We start from the raw sequence: 20,022 nt of genomic DNA on the forward strand, positions 1-20,022 counted from the left end.
TTCTGACCAACTGCTTATAAGTCAAAAGATTCCCTATGAACAGAAGAAGTCTGTTTGGGAATCTCAGGACTCTCAGAATAGGGCCTCAACTGATGGGGTTGCCTGATATTGACTAAAAAGTCATTGTTAAAATATGCCAGTTTCTTGCCCTTATTCAGCATTTGCAGTTCTTGCTTTAATAAGGTTAGCTTTGGAGTGAGTGAGAGAACTGTAATAGGAAATAGGTGAGGAGTGTATCTGAGTCTAAGTAGACACTATTTCATTATGAACTTTATACTGACTCATTGTAGATTATTGTGTACTTTTGTTTTCAGGTATATATTTTGCCCTAATTTATGGATAATGTGAACATACACACTTCATGGGACCTGGTCTATATCTAGTTTTTGGACTTTGTTAGGAAGTGAACCACCTGGAATGAAATTAGAGAATATATCCACAGTCCCTTTGGAATATAACTAAAATATGCCTATCAGCTATGTGCAAAACGGAGACACCCCTCCCCCAACTCTTCATCTGCGCTATTCCAGCCTTTAGTTTCATGGTTAGTCAACAATTTGTTTGGCATTGTGTGTTAACTCATTTTTCAGCCACCAGGTTCCAGATACTAGCATAATGCCAACCAGACTTCCCTGAAAAGACAACCCCACCAATGTGTCCTGGAGCTCCGATTCCCCCAGAATCCCACACCACTAGGGAAAGAGAGAGTCAGGACGGGAGTATGGATTGACCTGTCAAAGACCATGTTCAGTTGGGAAACAATTACAGAAACCAGACCTTCCACCTTCTGCATTCCACAATGACCTTGGGTCCATACTTTCTTTCCTAAAGAATAGGAGAGCTATCAGGGAAGGGGATGGGATACAGAGTTCTGGGGTGGAAATTGTGTGGAGTTGTACCCCTCTTACCCTCTTACCCTATGGTTTTGTCAGTGTTTCCTCTTTATAAATAAAAAATTTAAAAAAGAATAGAAAATCTATCAAGGGAGGAAATGAGATATGGAGTTCTGATGGTGGGAATTGTGTGGAGTTATACCCCTCTTATCCTATGGTTTTGTCAGTGTTTCCTTTTTGTAAATAAATAAAATTTATAATTAAAAAATTAAAGAATAAATAAGTACTACACAACTATAAAATATTGTATATATTATTTATTGGAAAGAGATAGAAACTGAGATGGAAAGCGGAAGTAGAAAGGGAGAGAGAGAGAGAGACTCCTGCAACACTGCTTCACCACCTTGCGAGTGGGAAGTAGGGGCTTGAAAGCAGGTTTTTGCAAATGCCAATGTGTGTGATCAACCATACTTACTATACTTCCATGGAACAAAAATATAGATAAGGATGAATATAATTTAATAAATTTCTAATAAAAGTAAGACTCTTAAGTATAACCCAGATAGGTTTAGTATTACCTTTGTTTTTAATAAATAAATATGTATAATACTTTATGCATTTCTTGGATAGAGACAGATAGAAATCAAGAGGCAGAGAGAGAAAGAGAGAGATGCATCAGCAACACTACTCCACTGCTCTTGAAACTTCTTCCTAGCAGGTGGAGACCAGGGTCCTGAATTTTGTTTCTAGAGTATTGTAACATGTCTGCTCAGAAGTTTCTTATGTGTAACAGTATTGGTCATGTGATGACCTAGGATTTTTTTTTAAATATCATTTCAGATATGGAACAACATTTGGATTTTATTTGTGGCACACTGCTCCTAACTTTCTATTTTCTTTTTAATTTTTTTTTAATTTTCATTAATTGAAAATTTAATATTTTTTATCATTGCCAGGACTTCACTATTCCAAGTTGACTTTTTTCAAAGACAAATAGAGAGAGGGAAAGCTACCACATCAATGACACTTTCTCTAATGCAATGGAAGATGGACTTGAACTTGGGTTGTAGCATGGCAAATCAGGTGCACTATGCAGGTGAGCTATTTTGCCAACTCAAATCTGGTTGTTTACAGATCCATCAGTGACTTCCTGTTTTAAGTATTTCACTTCTAAGTGGTTTCACCATTTCAAACAAAGAAGAGACATTTCCTCTTCCAATATATATTGGGAAACTTAACTGCTTGGTGTAAAGCCACTAGAGAGTGCCAGATGAAAAGGACCATAGGTAAGTCTAAGAAGATAATACAGGAATTGCATAATGTGTCCTCTCAGCTGACTTTTGTCTTCCCAGGCTGATGAAATTGTCAGGCAATTATTCTTATCGTTGAGTTCACCTAGAGAAATAAAAGCCAAACTGGGATTGGCTTTACTTAGAACAGGGTAATACCTGGAAGTGTATCTCATTCACACTTGCTTGGTAAGAAATTATTGACTGCAATTCAGGAGACTTAATGATCACAGTTCAGTAATAACGAAGGTGTTATATGTAAAGTTTTTACTTTATAATTTCACTTCCATACATGCTCAAGACAAGGAGAATAGGATTTAACTGTAAGTCTGTTTGAATCAAATTGATTATGGTTGTCAGAAAACAATATTGAAAAAAATTTTGAGGCTACTTATAAGGGCTTCAGGAAAAAAGGCCTTGAGGTATAAACTATGGCTCTCACAGCAGTGAAAGTGTATAATTATAGCAATAGTACGTTATAATTTCCAGTCTAGGTATAGCCTATTATATTTAAGTAGGATAAAGACACTCATACTTTGATTTAGGAAAGTTCCTATAAGTATAGTACATCAAATTCTGCCAAGTCATGCTCAGTTCTCTATGTACTGACATAAAATAATTTTTCAGTTAAATTCTTTCCTAGAAACTGCCTTATCCGAAAGTCACAAGCTGACTTCTACTAAGCTACTGCCTTATAACTTGTTATTCCATTAGTTTTTTATTTTCTTCAGACTACTTCATTTACAACTTAAACATCATTTCAGTGAATTTTTTTTTCATGGTTGGTTTAATTTATAATCAAATACTGAAGGCATCTCTGGACTTGAGTAAATTTAACACTATAGAATTACTTTTTCCTTTTCCAGGACCAAGTAACTGGGCAGATCTTTTCTGCGTCTCGATTTGAAGCTTCTGAAACTTAGGTAAAGTTTCATTTTACATTTCAGCAGTCGGAAATCTATCTCTCTATACAACAAAATCCAGGTAGAAATACCAGGCACACCAAACTGAACAGATCTTGGCTCCATTCCCAAATATTGATGAGCAGTATATCCCAGAAAGTGCAGTTTCATTCTTCTCCCTTTCATAAGCTGTGAAAGGAAGCGAAGGAAGTGTGCCAGGTTGTTACTCAACTTCAGTATTAAATCAAGTGTTACCCAAGCTTGATTAAATTTAGAAACTTTCCAGCTTCTAAATTGAGAGTAAAAGCACAGCAAACACAGGATAGAAACTACTTAATCTAAAAGACTCCCAGGAATATTCAGGAACATTACACACACTCAGCTACTCCCTAAACTCTCGAAAATCAGCAAGACATCTTGTTTTGAGTCCTGGCAATTGTGTCTAACTCATCACTTCACAGCTTTTTCACAGGTTCCAATACACACGAATTCACTTTGTGTTAACTTTGATTTCCTGTAAAACTGGTTTCAGTGCACAACAATGACTGCTTACTACTGACCCCACTACATTTTTTTTCCAATTCAGGTTTTTATAGTATGACTTGCTATGAGAAAGATTTGTTTATGAGTTAGGAAAATAATGTAGAGCCCTCACAGAGCAACAGGTGCAGGTATGACTCATTTTGGTTTCTCACTCGCAAAGGGAAGAACCAATGTGTGTCAGTAACTCTTGATACACCAGGGAATGTAACTAACTTCTGACCTTTTTTACATACAGTACAGTAAGTGGATGCTCCGTGTTCTGCCACCCCCTGAAAATAATTAACCTGCCCCCAAGTCAAAACAACCAACCTATGAAAGCAGGAGGGTTGTACTTTCTCTTTTTTAAGCTTGAATGAGATGATTATACTAATGCTGACAGCTGAGAAGCAGGTCAGTCAAGTTCCTGAGTGCTCTATTACAGAAGCAGGACACTGGCCAGCCCCACCTAGTTTTGTTTCTCTGCCATTCAGTTCAGTGAGACATCTGCACACATCACACATCTATTTTCTCAAGTGCATATCGGACTCATTTCAACCAGGTCCACTGTGATATTCTAATTCCTGTTTGTAAACACCTCCTAGATCTGAAGGTAAGGGTATACTAGTTACATGGGAATACCAGCCCCCACCTCTTTGTTTCACTCTTTCTCTCCCTCTCTCCCTTCTCCCTTTTTACCTCCTTCGTTCTTACATTTACTAAAGTGAATCAAAACTGGATGAATTTTTGAGGAACTAGCCTGGTGAGTAGTTGAGACCCTTGTAAAGAAAGTAGCTGTTTCATTAAGCAATTAGCTTTGAAAATAATTATTTGCATTGTTAAGTAAGTTAACTTCAAGAATTACTGCCAAATTTGATAGATGATGAAGCCAGCTGATGAATTAAATTAAAATCTTACTTAGAACATGCTATTTCTTAAGTTTTCAAATATTTATAGTGGAAATTATAACATGGCTATAAATTAAATAGTTATATTTAAATGATGCATCTAGTATAAAAGTTACATTTTTGCTACAGTATTAAAATATAGTAGTTTTTAAATAAGTCTTCTTGACTCTTTAATTTAATTTATTCACTTATTAGATAGAGTCAAAGAATTAAAGAGAAGGAGGATATAAAAGGAAGAGAGAGAGAGAGAGAGACACCTACAACACTGCTTCACTGCTTGAATCCAGGTCCATGAACATGGTCACATATACCTTTTATCAGGAGCACAACCACCAGGCTATAAAATGTAGTACGTTTTTTTGTTTGTTTGTTTGTTTTATCAGAATACTGCTCATCTCTGGATTCTGTCTGTATGTTGGATTAAATCTTCTTTTTAGGAGCCTGAAGCATGAGAACTGTTTTTGTGTAACCATTATATTAACTTCCCTGCTCAGAATATAGCAGTTTTGGGGGGGAAAAAGTCGCTTCTATAATTCCAAAGATTTTAACTTAAATTTGGCAAAATATACACAAGTCTAGTATTTATTAGCAATTTAAACTGCAATAAGATTAAGATAGGAGTATTATTTTAAAAGTATTTTAGTTTTTGATTATGTAATATTTCTTTTTATTAAAAGTATGTCCTTTTTACTATTTAACCATTTTCTATTTATATTTGATCTATAAAGACTGTTCCTAGAGACAGTGAAGTATAAGTCTGAAAAACCCATACTTGAGTAATTGGGTTCAGACTATTCATTGTGATGGCAGTTTCTCTTTCTAAGCTTGCCACTCCCTGACTTTTGAAGTAATGAAATTTGTAAGCAAAAATTCCTAAAATGCCATAATCAGAACATTCACACATTTTGGATTTAAGCATACTTGTTTTTTTAATTAGCCTAATGTTCACAGACTTACTTGTATTTTTCCCTGGGGGGAAGTAATTTTTTCTTTTATTTTAAAATCCAACTCAACGAATATGCCTAAAATCCTCAGATACAATCACACTTTCTGGTTAGTAGAGTAGTCTCACTCTTTCAAAATTCTCTTGATAAAAGACACCTTTAAAAAAAAAAAAGATAAATTTCCAGAAGCATAATTCCTTGTGATCTCATTTACTGGGGCAATTTCATTTGGAGGGAACACAATTGTGTACATGATTGAAAGGACAGTCAGATTAATACTTGAGATATGTCTGAGATACCGGCTAGTGTCAGACTGTGTTTCCTATGACAAAGGAAAGCAAAGCCATTTGTTTTAAGTGCAGTTTGAAATCTGTTACCTAAAGTGATCTAAAGCAAATGAGAAAGAGTAGTATTATGTATACTCCGGTTAGTTTACTACAGAAACATTTTATATTATACCATAAGTGTATCTAAGATTATATATATACACATATATATACATATATATGTATATATATGTGTATATATATATATATATATATATATATATAGAGAGAGAGAGAGAGAGAGAGAGAGAGAGAATAAAAGTTTACCTTGCTCAGAATGACTAGTATTTTTCTTTGCATAGGATGATTACCTGGCTCATACCAACACACCTCCTTATTTTCACCGCTTATTATAAAACTAGTATGACTCAAAAGCTGGACAGAATGATATGCATTGAAGGGAGATTAAAACACATATAGGGTATGGAATGACTTCCCTAACCAGATACAGTTTTTTTTTCCTCACTAATTTCTGAAGACTTTCAAATAATAAAACTAGTACTCAACATCAAATACATGGTAGAGAACTTCATTCTCTTTGTGATATATGTATATATATGGTAGTGAAACTCACATGATCAGAAAATATATTATAAAAATTGTTAAATATAAACATATTATTTTGCACAGTAGATAAAAGTTTAGAATTAGAGTTTAAAGTTTCACAAAATAAGTGAAAATCCTTTTTATGTTGTCTTTATAATAAGTATAGCCTTTAAGTATTTTTAAGTTTGTCATAGATGTAGTTCTATTCCTATTTTATACCTGAAATTTCTTTTCAGGAATTTTCGTCTAAAAGAATGAGGGAACAGAAAACAAGATGGTAGACAATGTTGCTTGGTACTTCTAATTTTCCTTCCACTATAATTTTACTTTTCTTTCACCCCACATTCTGTCTGCATATACTTGTACATAGTTGACAGATAACCATGGACACATACATGTATGGTGTTCATTATCTAGCATAGCTCTATATAACAAGTATAGAGTATGGATAAATTAATTGAACTCTAAAATGAAGAGAAACTGAGAAACATGTGTAAAGATAAAGAATGCAGGATTCTTTTGTCGTCCTCCAGAGTTCCACTGGCATTTGCAGCTTATAAGGTCCTTTTGTTAATTTCAGAATGGAGTTGAAGTGAATCAAAAATACTTAGTTCTTATTATCATCAAAGTTCAGGTTTGGAGTTCTGAATAGCAATGGCTTCAGTGCCTAGCTATTTCTATCCATAAAGATCAAGGGACCTGAGCTAGGTATGTAACCTGGTTGCCTTAAAAGCCAGAGAACAGTAGCTAAGTTGTCTGTGATTGTCATACCAGAAAAACAGTAATAAATAAACATTCATGGAAGATTTACCTATAGCAAGATTTGTTTCTGAATAAAGTGCAACTAGTATTCACAATACACCACTTTATTTACCATATTCCTTGCTTCCCTTTCACTCTCTTGTCCTGGAGATAAATTATAAGCAGTAACCAAATCCTTGGCTCATTTTGGGTGTTGATTCCTTAGATTTTCAAGTTACAATCAAAAATTGGGTAAAAGATAGAAATATCCCCTTGGTGGTTTAATGTTACAGGGAGAGTGAAATAGAAAAAACAAAACTCACTTTGTTGATTCCTAATATGTGGATTTTCATTACATGAAGGGAGTCAATGCCATGTTCCTCATGAAACATGAGAAAATAGGAAGAACAGTTAAGGACCGTTTCTCCTTCTGGTGATTACTTAATTAGAGTGAGAATTGGTGAGAGGCCTATATTTAGAGACAGCAAATCAAACTGCACAGTAATAAAAATAAGCTGCATGACCAAGTAAAACACATAAGCTTTTCTGATCAGTGTGAGTAGATAATGAAGAAGTCTTGCATTTGCTATGAATTTAACAGGATGCAAGAGAAAAATAATGCTTCTGAAGAACGCATCCATAGGGGAGGTCAGGTGGTTGAGCACCCAGTTAATTGCACATATCAACATGTACAAGAACCTGGGTTCAAGCTCCCAATCCCCTCTTTTAGGGGAGAAGTTTCACAAGTGTTGAAGCAGGTCTGCAGCTCTCTCTCTCTCTCTCTCTCTCTCTCATTTTCTCTCTGTCTTGTCAAACAAAATAGAAAAAAAATGCAATGAAAATGCTTATGTAGGGGCCAGGCAGTGGTGCACCTTACTGAGCACACACACTGCAGTGAGCAATGACCCAGTTCAAACACTTGGTCACCACCAGCAATGAGAAAGCTTCATGAGCAATGAGGTGAGGTAGGGCTGCTGGTGTATCTCTGTCTCTCTCCTCTATTTCTCCCTCCCATCTCAATTTCTTTGTCTCTATCCAAAATAAATAAAACATTTTTAAAAGCATATACATTTATATAGTCATTTTTGGAAGTTCACTAATGCATTTTTTAAGTTAAAAAGACAGAGTGCATTTTTTAAGTTAAAAAGACAGAGACGGAGGGAGGGAAAGACACTGTAGTGAGGGCCAGAATTCCTTCTCCCAGTGTGGTGAGGGCCAGAATTGAACTTGTATTGCATACATGGCAAATAAGAGACATTTTTTTCCAGTTTAAAGATTTATTTTTTCTATCATGAGAGAATGTGAGGGAGAGTGGGAGCACTACTCAGCCCAAGAGTAGCTGTAGAACTTGGGAAACTGGCATACAAGACTGAGAAGTTCCCCTGGCTTGCTAATGTACGCATTTTAAAAATAGACAGAATTTTACTCTGAATGTATTCAGGTGAGAAAACAGTTTAATAAAATGTTGGCAGAAAATCTAGGTTATGGGGTTACCACACACATTTTACTAATAATCATCTGGGGTAAGCACATGTTATTAATAGTAATCTGTAAATGATGTGGTGATGGAATTATCTAGAAAAGACAGTAATATTTTTTATATCTTTCTTAAATTAGAATTAAAAAGTAATTACTATGTCTGCAGGCTTTATTTTTCCAGAGCTCAAAAATGGACTCAGAAGTTATTTTGATTAAATATAATAATATTTGGAGATGCAGTAGTAAGCAAATGTTGATGAGAAACACTTCTAAAATGATCTTCAATTTTTTAGCTGAGTAATTCATTCTTCTAAAACTTTCTGAAAAGCCACTGAATAACTAATTTTATTATTTCTTTCAACTCTTGTTACATAGCTGAGTTATTAGTGACTTTAATGTAAACATTTTAATTGAATGATCTTAATACTTCCTCACACACATCCTTTAGATTTTTATACTTTACTGTAAAGTTCTATCCAAAAGATGGAACTACTGATCTCAGTATTTTTTAGATTGTTTCTGCTAAGAACTTAATGAGAAAATATACAAGATATATATATATATGCATTTATATATCATAGAAGTATGTTTTATAGTTTTTAAAACCATTTTTATGTTCTAAAGAAACCTTTCCCGGTTACCACAGAAAAGTGAATGCAATATAAGCAGAATTATTGCAACTGCATGTACCTATGAAATCTGCAACAGGTGAAAAAGTGAATATCACTAGCATGCAAAAGTCCTTTCTATGTTTACCCAACTATACCACCCGGTTACAAGTAATTAATTTTCTGACTTTTAATCATTTTAGTTTTTAGGTTTTTTTTTACAATCTGGGATATTGTATACATGGAAACACACAATACAACTGGCATTTAAAGCTGTACATTAGGTTTGTGGGTGTCATATATACTATCTCTAGGTACAGTTTGGTAGTTTTTATATGTAAATATTAAACAACATATTACCTAATTTATATCATAAATCACCACCACCTGACCCTGCTAGGTAATTTTTTCCACACTCACTTCCTACCTCACTTTTTATTTGTACAATTAGGAATCATGATTAAAGAACAACCTAAAATCTGAACATCTTTCTGATAGTCCCAATTTGGGATTATAAAACAAAAGTTCTCAATGAAGTGAAAAATATTATTATAAAAGAATGTTAATTTCAAATCAGTTACTTGTAAAATATTTTCAAGTGGATAAAGGGGTGGCTCACTTGAAATGCGGTATTTAGTACAAAAATTAATAACATCTTACACAAAACATTCTAACTTACATTTCAATAAATAGCATGATTTTTTAGATAATCTTGAAGAAATAAATTCTAGTGACCTGAATTATATATATATGTTAAATATTTAGCATTCTATATATACTTGCAAATATTTATATAAGTATATATTATATACACTGTAAAACATAAATATTGTATACATTTTAACGTGTTCCAAACTAAATCTTTGATATATTAGAATGGTAGTAGTTGAGCCTATATATATATATATACGTGTATATATATATATATATGTATATATATACATATATATATATATATATATATATATATATATATATATATTGGCATAGCATTTGCATAGGGGGAGGTACAAAGGAATATATAGAAAATAAAAATTGAAGTCTTGGGACCAAGTGGTGGCACACTTGGTTGAGCTAACACAATACCATCCTCAGAAACTTGACGTTCAAACCCACAGTCTTTAACAATGGGGATATATTTTAAAATAATCCAACACTTCATATAGTAATCCTAGTGACTGACATTTTATTTCAGATTCTCGTTGCCATCACCAGTAATAAGGAAGGCTACAATGTTGACCTCTGCCAAAATTCTGTTGATTTCAACCCTATTGAGCTCATTAATGATTGGAAGTTATGGGAAAGGAGATCTAGAAGTAAACACAATACAAACCACTGCAAATGATTTGAAGACAACAGAAAAAAAATTTCCTTTGGAAAGTAAACTAAAATTAAAGTTAGATAAAGAAAAAGGAGAAACGTTTAATCCAAATGTAAGTAATACCTCTTTTGTAGGTTCAACAGATACAATGTATGGAATAACAGATACTTTAGGTAATCTGTCAACAGAATTTTCTGCAAATTTGAAATCCACATCCACGTTGTCTACAAGCTCTCCCTCACTCGGCAACTTTGTTTCTAAATTCCCTTTGAACTCATCTGTGGCAGAAGAAACTAGTATTCCAGACTCAGAACTTTCTAGTGCTACATCTATTATATCTTCAGATAATTTCACTTCTTCCTTTGAAAATGAAACCATGACAATTCCTGAAAACAGTTCTTCAGTTGGCACCTTCTCTTCAGTATCAACCACAATGTCTGTGACCCCCATGTTAACAGAATCAGATATATGGCTTGCCACAACCACTGAGAGTATGGTGGGTTTTATCCCCTATCAAGAAACAGAAACACTACAACCCACCTCAAAATTCACCAATAATTCAAAGATCTTTCCAAACGGATCAGACCCCCAGGAAGGTAAATATAAACAAATATTATATTTTCCCTTGTATGGAGCCAATTCTCTACATTAGCCAAAGAGGCTATGTCTAAGGAATATGGTTTATCAGAAAATAAAGAAGGCTACAGTAGTAATCGTGATTCTCCCACTTGGGGGGTGGGGTGGTCGGGTCAGGATGGTCCTGGGATGTGTACTGGAAATAGCAAAAACCATATAGAAATAAATATATATCTTTGAGAGTCAGGCAGTAGGGCAAAGCACAAGGACCAGCAGGTTCAAACCCCCACCTCCCTACCTGCAGGGGAGTTGCTTCACGGCGGTGAAGCAGGTCTGTATTTCTCTCCTTCTCTTTGTCTTCCCTTCCTCTCTCTATTTCTCTCTGTTATATCAAACAATGACATCAACAACAATAGTAATAACTACAATAACAAGACAACAAGGGCAACAAAAGGAAATAAATATAAGAAAATTAAAAAAAGAAATATATGTCTTTGACTAGCATATACTTGTCTTTGATATACTGGAATCTGATGAGTCGTGGAAAAATTAAGTACTAGTTTAGGCAGAAAATAACAGTTTTCACATAATTGTTGAACGACTACTCAGAATTTCACGTTTTCGGTGCTCTACAGTCACAAATGTGTGCCCCAAAATTAAATAAAATAATAGATTTATAATCTCTTTCTCTTCTTTCCTTTTCTCTCTTCTCCTCCTACTCCTTCTTGTCCTCCTCCTACTCCTCCCCTTCCTTCTCCTCCTTCTCCTTCCTCTTTGTTGTGTGTAGAGCTATGTATACTTTCACAGCATACCAGACACAGTGCTACTTTTCACTGAGGATTTGAACCTGGGCTTAATGCATGAACAAGGCTATATCACCACCCCTGTATTTATAAATTTCACATAGTGAACACAGGCACATATAACACATATATTTTTTAATTTTTTGTATTTATTTATTTTCCCTTTTGTTGCCCTTGTTGTTTTGTTCATTGTTGTAGTTATTATTGTTGTTGCTATTGATGTCTTCCTTGTTAGATAGGACAGAGAGAAATGGAGAGAGGAGGGGAAGACAGAGGGATAGAGAAAGACACCTGCACAGCTGCCTCACCGCTTGTGAAGTTATTCCCCTGCAGGTGGGGATCCAGGGGCTCTAACCTGAATCCTTACCTGGTCCTTGCGCTTTGCGCCGCACACTTAGCCCGTGGTGCTACCGCCCAACTCCCAAAACTCACATTTTTAAGTATACACAAACTCCACAAAAAGAAACCCATCTTAAGTTTTTCCTTAGCAAAAATACAAGAAAAATATATTATGAGGACATTTTTATGTTTCATTTAGGAATGACAGGAAAGTTTTTGATTTTTAAAAGTTCCACTATGACTTTGCTTCTCTGAAACTAAAAACTAAAAAGGAATTTTTTTTAATAAACTCACTGATTTTCACATGCTTACAGCTTATATTTATAATGTAAACTCAAACGTGTATATGCATATTTTCTTAGAAAGTTGTTAGTGCATAAAGAATACTTTAAATTCTGAAAAGCAGGTTTCTAATAGCACTGCAACCAATATAATTTATGTATGTATATATTTTTGTTTTAGCTGTTTTTTCGTATAGCTTTTCACTCCTATGTAAGTCTGATATTTCATAAGCAGTTTTTAAATACATTCACTTTTGTCTCCCTATATACATATATTTTAATTATGTTACTATTCTTTTTTAAATTTCTTTATTGGGGGATTAATGTTTTACAGTGAACAGTAAACACAATAGTTTGTACATGCATAACATTTCTCAGTTTTCCATATAACAATACAACCCCCACTAGGTCCTCTGTCATACTTTTCTAGGACCTGTACTCTCCCCCTCCCCCAACCACCCACCCCAGTCTTTTATACCAACTCCAGTTCAGGTTATTCTTGCCTTTTCTTTCCTGATCTTGTTTTTCAACTTCTGCCTGTGAATGAGATCATCCCATATTTATCCTTCTGTTTCTGACTTATTTCACTTAACATGATTTTTTCAAACTCCATCCAAGATGGGCTGAAAATGGTGAAATCACTATTTTTTAATAGCTGAGTAGTATTTCATTGTGCCTATATACCATAACTTGCTCAGCTACTTTTCTGTTGTTGGACACCTGGGTTGCTTCCACATTTTGGCTATTACAAATTGTGCTACTATGAACATGGGTATACACAAATCTTTTTGAATGGGTGTGTTGCAATCCTTAGGGTGTATCCCCAGGAGAGGAACTTCAGGATCATAGGGTAGGTCCACTTCTAGCCTTCTGAAAGTTCTCCAGACTGCTCTTCACAGAGGTTGGACCAATTTATATTCCCACCAGCAGTGCAGGAGAGTTTCTTTGTCTTCACTACCTCTCGAGCATTTGTTACTGCTACCTTTTCTGATGTATGAAATTCTCACAGGAGTGAAATGGTATCTCATTGTTCTCTATATCTGCATTTCTTTGACAATCAAAGACGGAGCATTTTTTCATGTGTTTCTTGGCCTTTTGGATCTCTTCTGTGGTTAGTATTCTGTCCATGTCCTCCCCCTATTTTTGGATGGGGTCATTTGTTTTCTTGTTGTTGAGTTTGGCAAGCTCTTTATATATTTTGGTTACTAAACTCTTGTCTGATGTATGGCATGTAAATATCTCCTCCCATTTTGTGAGGGGTCTTTTTGTTTGGGTATTGGTTTCTTTTGCTGTGCAGAAGCTGTTTAATTTGATGTAGTCCCATAGGTTTATACTTGCCTTTATCATCTTTGTAATTGAATTTGTTTCATTGAAGATGTCTTTAAAATCTATGCGGAAAATAATTCTGCCATTATTTTCCTCTAAGTGTTTGACAGTTTCTGGTATAACATCTTGGAATTTACTTTTGTGTTTGATGAAATATAGTTTTTTCCAACACCATTTGTCCAAGAAGCTCTGCTCTTCCCATTTAATAGTCTGGACATCTTTGTCAAAGATTAGATGTCCATAGGTGTATGTGTGGGGCAGGGGTGTGTGTGTTACTAATGGGCTCTCAATTCTATTCCACTGGTCAGTGTGTCTATTCATGTTCTAGTATGAAGAAGTTTTGATTACAATGGCCCTATAATACAATTTGAGATCTGGGAGTATGATGCCTCCAGTTCTGTTCTTTCTTCTCAAGATTGTTCTAGGTCATTTCTGGTTCCATATAAAAATTTGTAGGTGTTCTAAAAACTCTGGTTAGGATCTTGATAGGAATAGCATTAAATTTGTATATGGCTTTGGGTAGTTTATTCATTTTAATGATGCAAATTCTTCCAACCTATGAAGATGGAATATCTTTCCACTTCTTTGTGTGTGTTTTTCTATTTCCTTTAGTAGTGACTCATAATTTTTAGTATACAAGTCTTTACTTCTTTTGTTAGGTTTATTTATTCCTAGATATTTTATTGTTTTTGTTGCTATAGTAAAATGAATTGATTTCTGAATTTCATCTTCTTCTAACTTAGTGTTTTCATAGAGGAATACCACTGACTTTTGAATTTTAATTTTATAGCCTGATACCTTACTGTATTGCCTGGTGATTTCCAAAAGCTTCTTGCTGGATTCCTTAGGTTTATATGTATACTATCATGTCATCTGCAAAAAGGGAGAATTTGACTTCATCTCTTCTAATTTGTATCCCTTGAATTCCTTGCTCCTGCCTGATTGCTATGACAAGAATTTCCAACATTATATTGAATAATAATGGTGATAATAAGCAGCCCTTTCTAGTACCTGATCTGAGTGAAAATGCTTCTAGTTATTCACCATTGAGTATACTGTTGGCTGTAGGTTTGCTATATATAGACTCCACTACCTTGAGGAAATTTCCATCTATTCCAATTTTTTGTAGTGTTTTGATCATAAAGGGATATTGTATTTTGTCAAAGGCTTTCTCTGAATCTTCTGATATAACCATGTGTTGTAGTGCGCGGGCTGTGGAGAAGAAAGAGGGGGTCCGGAGCAAAGAGGAAACACAAATCTTTATTTGCGTTGGCACCTCAGAGTTGGGTGCTAGAGAAGCAGGTTGGGCCACATGGGGGTAGCGAAAATGGCTGCCTCACGCAGTAACCTTTCCTACTGCGTCTGAACACCAGAGTGAAGCGCTGGCAAGAGAGAGAGGTGCGGAAGAAGAAAGGTTTTTATAGAAGCAGCTTTCGCGATAATGGGAAGGGGAAGGAGTAACCAAAGTACTCAGGATATCGCAGGGATATAGACAATGCCCTGAGGGCATAACATGGTGGAACAGGCACTCCGAGAATGTCCCAACTCTCCCAGGAATTAGCAGTAGCCTGAGGGGACAACATGGCAGATTCTGGGAAATTGTGCAGATGCAGTCACATCTGCCATGTTGTCCCCTCAGGCTACTGCTAGTTCCTGCGAGAGTTGGGACATTCTCTCGGAGTGCCTGTTCCACCATGTTATGCCCTCAGGACATTGTCTATAACCCCGCGATATCCGGAGTACTTTGGTTACTCTTCCTCCTTCCCATTCTCACAAGAGTTATCCTATCCTGGAGTGCTATGGTTACTCCTCCCCCTTCCCATTCTTGAGAAAGCTGCTCCTATAAAAACCTTTCTTCTTCCTCACCTCTCTCTCTTGCCAGCGCTTCACTCCAGTGTTCAGAGGCAGGAAAGGTTACTGCATAAGGCAGCCATTTTCGCTACCCCCACGTGGCCCAACCTGCTTCTCTAGCACCCAACTCTGAGGTGCCAGCGCAAATAAAGATTTGTGTTTTCTCTTCGCTCCGGAGCCCCTCTCTCTTCTCCGCGGCCCGCGCACAACAGCATCTGGCTCAACAACAACGATGTGGTTCTTGGTCTTGCTTTTATTGATGTGGTGGATCACGTTGATAGATTTACTTATATTAAGCCAACCTTAAATCCCTAGGATAAACCCCACTTGGTCATGATGAACAATCTTTTTAATATACTGCTATATCCGGTTGACTAGAATATTTGTTCAATATTTTAGCATCTATGTTCATCAAAGATATTGGTCTGTATTTTCTTTTTGGTAGTGTCCTAATTATGTTCCTATTCTTAAATCAAATGAAAATTTAAATAGGGGTGGTAGAACAGGTGACTCAGACAATAAGCTGCTTTGCTATGTGTACAACCCAAGTTCAAGCCTAAACCCCAATGGATTGAAGCAAGTTTTGGTACTGTGTTATCTTTAACTCACACTGTCTCTACTGCTTTATCTCTATTTGTAAAATAAAATAAAATAACAAAATTAAAAAATTACTTCAATTTCATCTTAGTAACAACTTTAATCTTCCATAAAATATTATTTTTATTTATTTATTTTAACCTTATTTGTATTATATTTATTTATTAGATTAAGACAGCCAGAATTTGAGAGGGTAGCAGAAGATAGAAAAGGAGAGAGAGAGAGAGAGACACCTTCGGCACTGCTTTGCCACTTGCGAAGCTTTTCCCCTGCAGGTGAGAACTTATTATTTTTATAAATGAGAATTCTTTTAGGGTTAGAAAACTTAGAAAATTTACATCAAACTAAGTGTAAAATTTTGATGTGAGGATATATCAGGAAATATACTTTGCCTAAATAATTATAATTTAAAGTACTTTGTGACACAACACACACACACTAAGGAACACTGTTAAATAACCATTGGTATAAAGAACTTACAAATGAACAGACATCTGTATACTTAATGTATACTGTTTTGTTTTTTTTTTCTCTAGACAATAGAAATACAGGAGTAGTATTTGGGGCCATCTTAGGCGCTATCCTGGGTGCTTCCTTGCTCAGTCTTGTTGGCTACCTGTTGTGTGGTAAAAGGAAAACAGATTCATTTTCCCATCGACGGCTTTATGATGACAGAAATGAACCAGGTAAAACAACTTTCAGAAATTCTTCTGTGAAATCAGGGGAGAAAGCATAATGATTATACATAAGACTTTCATGCCTAAGATTCAGAGGTCCTAAGATCATCCCCAGCACCACTGTCAAACAGGGTTGAGTTCTGGTGTTTTTATCTGTAACTGTCTCATTATATGTCTCTCTCATTAAAATAAAATAAATTTAAAAAAATAGAAAGTGTTCCACACAGGGGCCAGGTGGTGGTGCACCTGGTTGAGTGTACATGTTATAATGCACAAGGTCCCAGGTTTGAGCCTCCTACCCCACCTGAAGAAGGAAAGTTTTGCAAATGTTGAAGGACTGCTGCTGGTGTCTCTCTTTCTCTCTCCCTCTTCCCTCTCAATTTATGGCTGTCTCTATCCAATAATTAAAGATGATTAATAAAAAAATAAGTGTTCCATGCAGAGTGGTTTTAATTCACTGAGGAGGCTAACATTCACTATATTATCTAGAAGGGATTCTAAGATTCATGGTATGGAAACAGAATAGGATTTGTTTTTCAAAGAATATAAAATGATTATGGACCTGTGGGTAAAATCTAAAAATCACTTGAAACTTCCACTTATTGCATAGTAATTGCTTTTAAATAATAATCCCAGAACTGAAAACATATCTATAAAATTGTAGGCTTTTGTTATAATGATTAAAAACATTCAATTTTGTTATCAATAAATTTCAAATATATTATTTAATTTATTGATTTCTTAGTATCAGGAATATGATTAAAAGTGAACATGAACCTGGAGTTTTTTTTAGATTTTGAAAGATATAGTAGTCCTCTAAAATCTCAATGAGTCTCCAAGACAGAATCTCTAAGAGTTGCATATTTGGGACAAAAACTTATTATACCTTTATTCAGGAATATTCAACTAATATGGTAAAAAAGACTAACCATAGTACAAGTGACAAATGTACCTGATAAGACTAAAGCATTGATTTTGATTTTATAATATAAGACTAATAAGGACAGAAACAGAATCAATTCACTTGTGTTGACTCAATTTTCACCTATAATTAAGAAGAAAATAATTATTTTCTGACTTATCCAAAAATACTCTCCTGTAAAAAAAAATAGCTATATTCCCTTGGAGACTCTGATAAATTCTTACTAAGTTTTGATAATATAGATCATAACTAACTTGTTATTCATTTGTAGAATCACATCCACTAATTATAAATTTAACTGGAGTGTGTTAGCATTTAGCAAATCCATAGAAAAGTAAGAGCAGACCTATTCAAAATTAAAGGATAGGAATTCAAATAGCAGAGGCTTCCAAACTTATTCTTGAAACTAAAATTATTATCTTTAATCTGTAATGTCATGCAAAAATCACAATGATTCAATCTAAGATGTTGGGGTTAAGATTTAAAGGAGTAATCACACTACCTCTTTTACTTCTTTTTAAAAAATATTTATTTATTTTCCCTTTTGCTGCCCTTGTGGTTATTGATGTTGTTGTTATTGGATAGGACAGAGAGAAATGGAGAGAGGAAGGGAAGACAGAGAGAAGGAGAGAAAGATAGACACCTGCAGACCTGCTTCACCACCTATGAAGCGACTCCCCTGCAGGTGGGGAGCTGGGGGCTTGAACCAGGATCCTTATGCCTGGTCCTTGGGCTTTGCACCACATGCACTTAACCCGCTGTGCCACCACCTGACTCCTCTTTTACTTCTTTAAGACAATTTTAAATGATGCTAATGGGGAAGAAAAATATAAATCAAGATAAAACTGACATCATACATGTTGCTTTCTAATGGTCCACACCTGAGACCTATCTAGTGTTATAATGCAATTGTACCTTAATAATTTTTAAAATAAGTATAATAAAAGATTTGAGACAAAAATTGAGTCTTAAGCTCCTAAGACTCCTGAAAACTTGGTTTATAAACAGAGACTTAAGAAATATGTAGGCTATGTGCATACCTAACAATAATTACATTACTAGTTTAATTGGTGTTAGTCATTATATTTGTAATATCTAAGGTGTGCCAAGATTTCTCTTAAAATAAATTCAAGATCATTAAAGAATTGTTTGTTTAGAATAAAATAGTCTGTACAATTAACTAGAAAATATCAAATGTAAGATAGCTTTGACCTTAGAAGAAAATTTAAATTATTTTTACAAGTACTTTCTTCCATCCCCATCTTCTATGACTCAATGACTAAGTTATTGAAATGCTTGGTAAAATAATGACAATGATTTTTAAATTAGTGCTCTTCACTTTTACACCAGGATTTAAGATTCTGCATATGTTGGTAAGATTCTTAAACCATAAGATTCAAAATTCAAGGATACATAGGACTGTACCTTTTTTTTAAAAAAAAAATAAATATTAACATGCTTTTGATATGATCTCTCCTTTCGTACCATTTTTTGTTTTTTGGATTACCAACCATGAAATTCTGAAAGTTAAATTGCTTATTACTTTATTCTTAGAAGTAAATTTGTCTTGAAATAATTCTCTTTATTTACAATTTCAAAGCTAATATCTGAAAAAAAGCATGACTAAAAAATTTATCAACTTACTCATCTAAAATAATTCCTATCATAATGTAGATGCCTAGTATGTATTTTCCAAACTGCCAATATACATTTTTTCACTATTGTTTTAGTTCTTCGATTAGACAATGCACTGGAACCTTACGATGTGAGTTTTGGCAATTCTAGTTATTACAACCCAAATATGAATGATTCATCCACGCCAGCAGGTCAAGAAAATACACGAGATGGAATCCCTATGGATGACATTCCTCCACTTCGTACCTCAGTATGAAACTGAATGGAAAAAGAACGGAAGATGAAAGTTTTCTACATACTGACTTTTTTACAAACTCCTCTACTAAAAGCTGATGCAAGGACACGACCATATGAGTCAGACCAAGGAAAAACATAAGCCTTCAGATTAATAGCAAAATCACAGTGAGAAAATAAATCATCCAAAATTTTGCCTTTTTAAAAAAATTATTGGCTATGCTAAACAATCTAAGTAATCATGATTTATTTGTGCTTTATATTTCTCTAAGTAGGAAATATTTGTAAAACTAGATAAAATCTAAAATATTTCATCATTTAATTTTTTTTGGCAACATGGGTTATCTCTTTACTGATTTGTCTGT

General features: G+C 34.7%; 2 protein-coding genes across 2 annotated transcripts in view; one reads left to right on the forward strand and one right to left on the reverse strand.

Moving 5' to 3' along the window:
- ANO3 (anoctamin 3) overlaps positions 1-20,022 on the reverse strand; it is a 361,962-nt gene that overhangs the window by 76,972 nt on the left and 264,968 nt on the right. The gene's annotated exons all lie outside the window — the stretch shown is intronic.
- Positions 4,020-19,941, forward strand: MUC15 (mucin 15, cell surface associated). The gene is made up of 4 exons (XM_007535928.2): positions 4,020-4,156; positions 10,291-11,012; positions 16,726-16,875; positions 19,519-19,941. Exons 2-4 carry the CDS (start codon positions 10,328-10,330, stop codon positions 19,677-19,679), a joined length of 996 nt encoding a protein of 331 aa, XP_007535990.1. The 5' UTR covers positions 4,020-4,156; positions 10,291-10,327; the 3' UTR covers positions 19,680-19,941.

Source organism: Erinaceus europaeus, chromosome 17 (genome assembly GCF_950295315.1).
Source record: "Erinaceus europaeus chromosome 17, mEriEur2.1, whole genome shotgun sequence".
NCBI classification, from domain to species: domain Eukaryota; kingdom Metazoa; phylum Chordata; class Mammalia; order Eulipotyphla; family Erinaceidae; genus Erinaceus; species Erinaceus europaeus.

Excerpts from the sequence above, each read along its gene's own strand:
- MUC15 (XM_007535928.2), top strand. The coding sequence starts at position 10,328 with ATGTTGACCTCTGCCAAAATTCTGTTGATTTCAACCCTATTGAGCTCA. Across the intron at positions 11,013-16,725 it reads CGGATCAGACCCCCAGGAAG|ACAATAGAAATACAGGAGTA; the intron begins GTAAATATAAAC and ends TTTTTTCTCTAG. Across the intron at positions 16,876-19,518 it reads TGATGACAGAAATGAACCAG|TTCTTCGATTAGACAATGCA; the intron begins GTAAAACAACTT and ends CTATTGTTTTAG.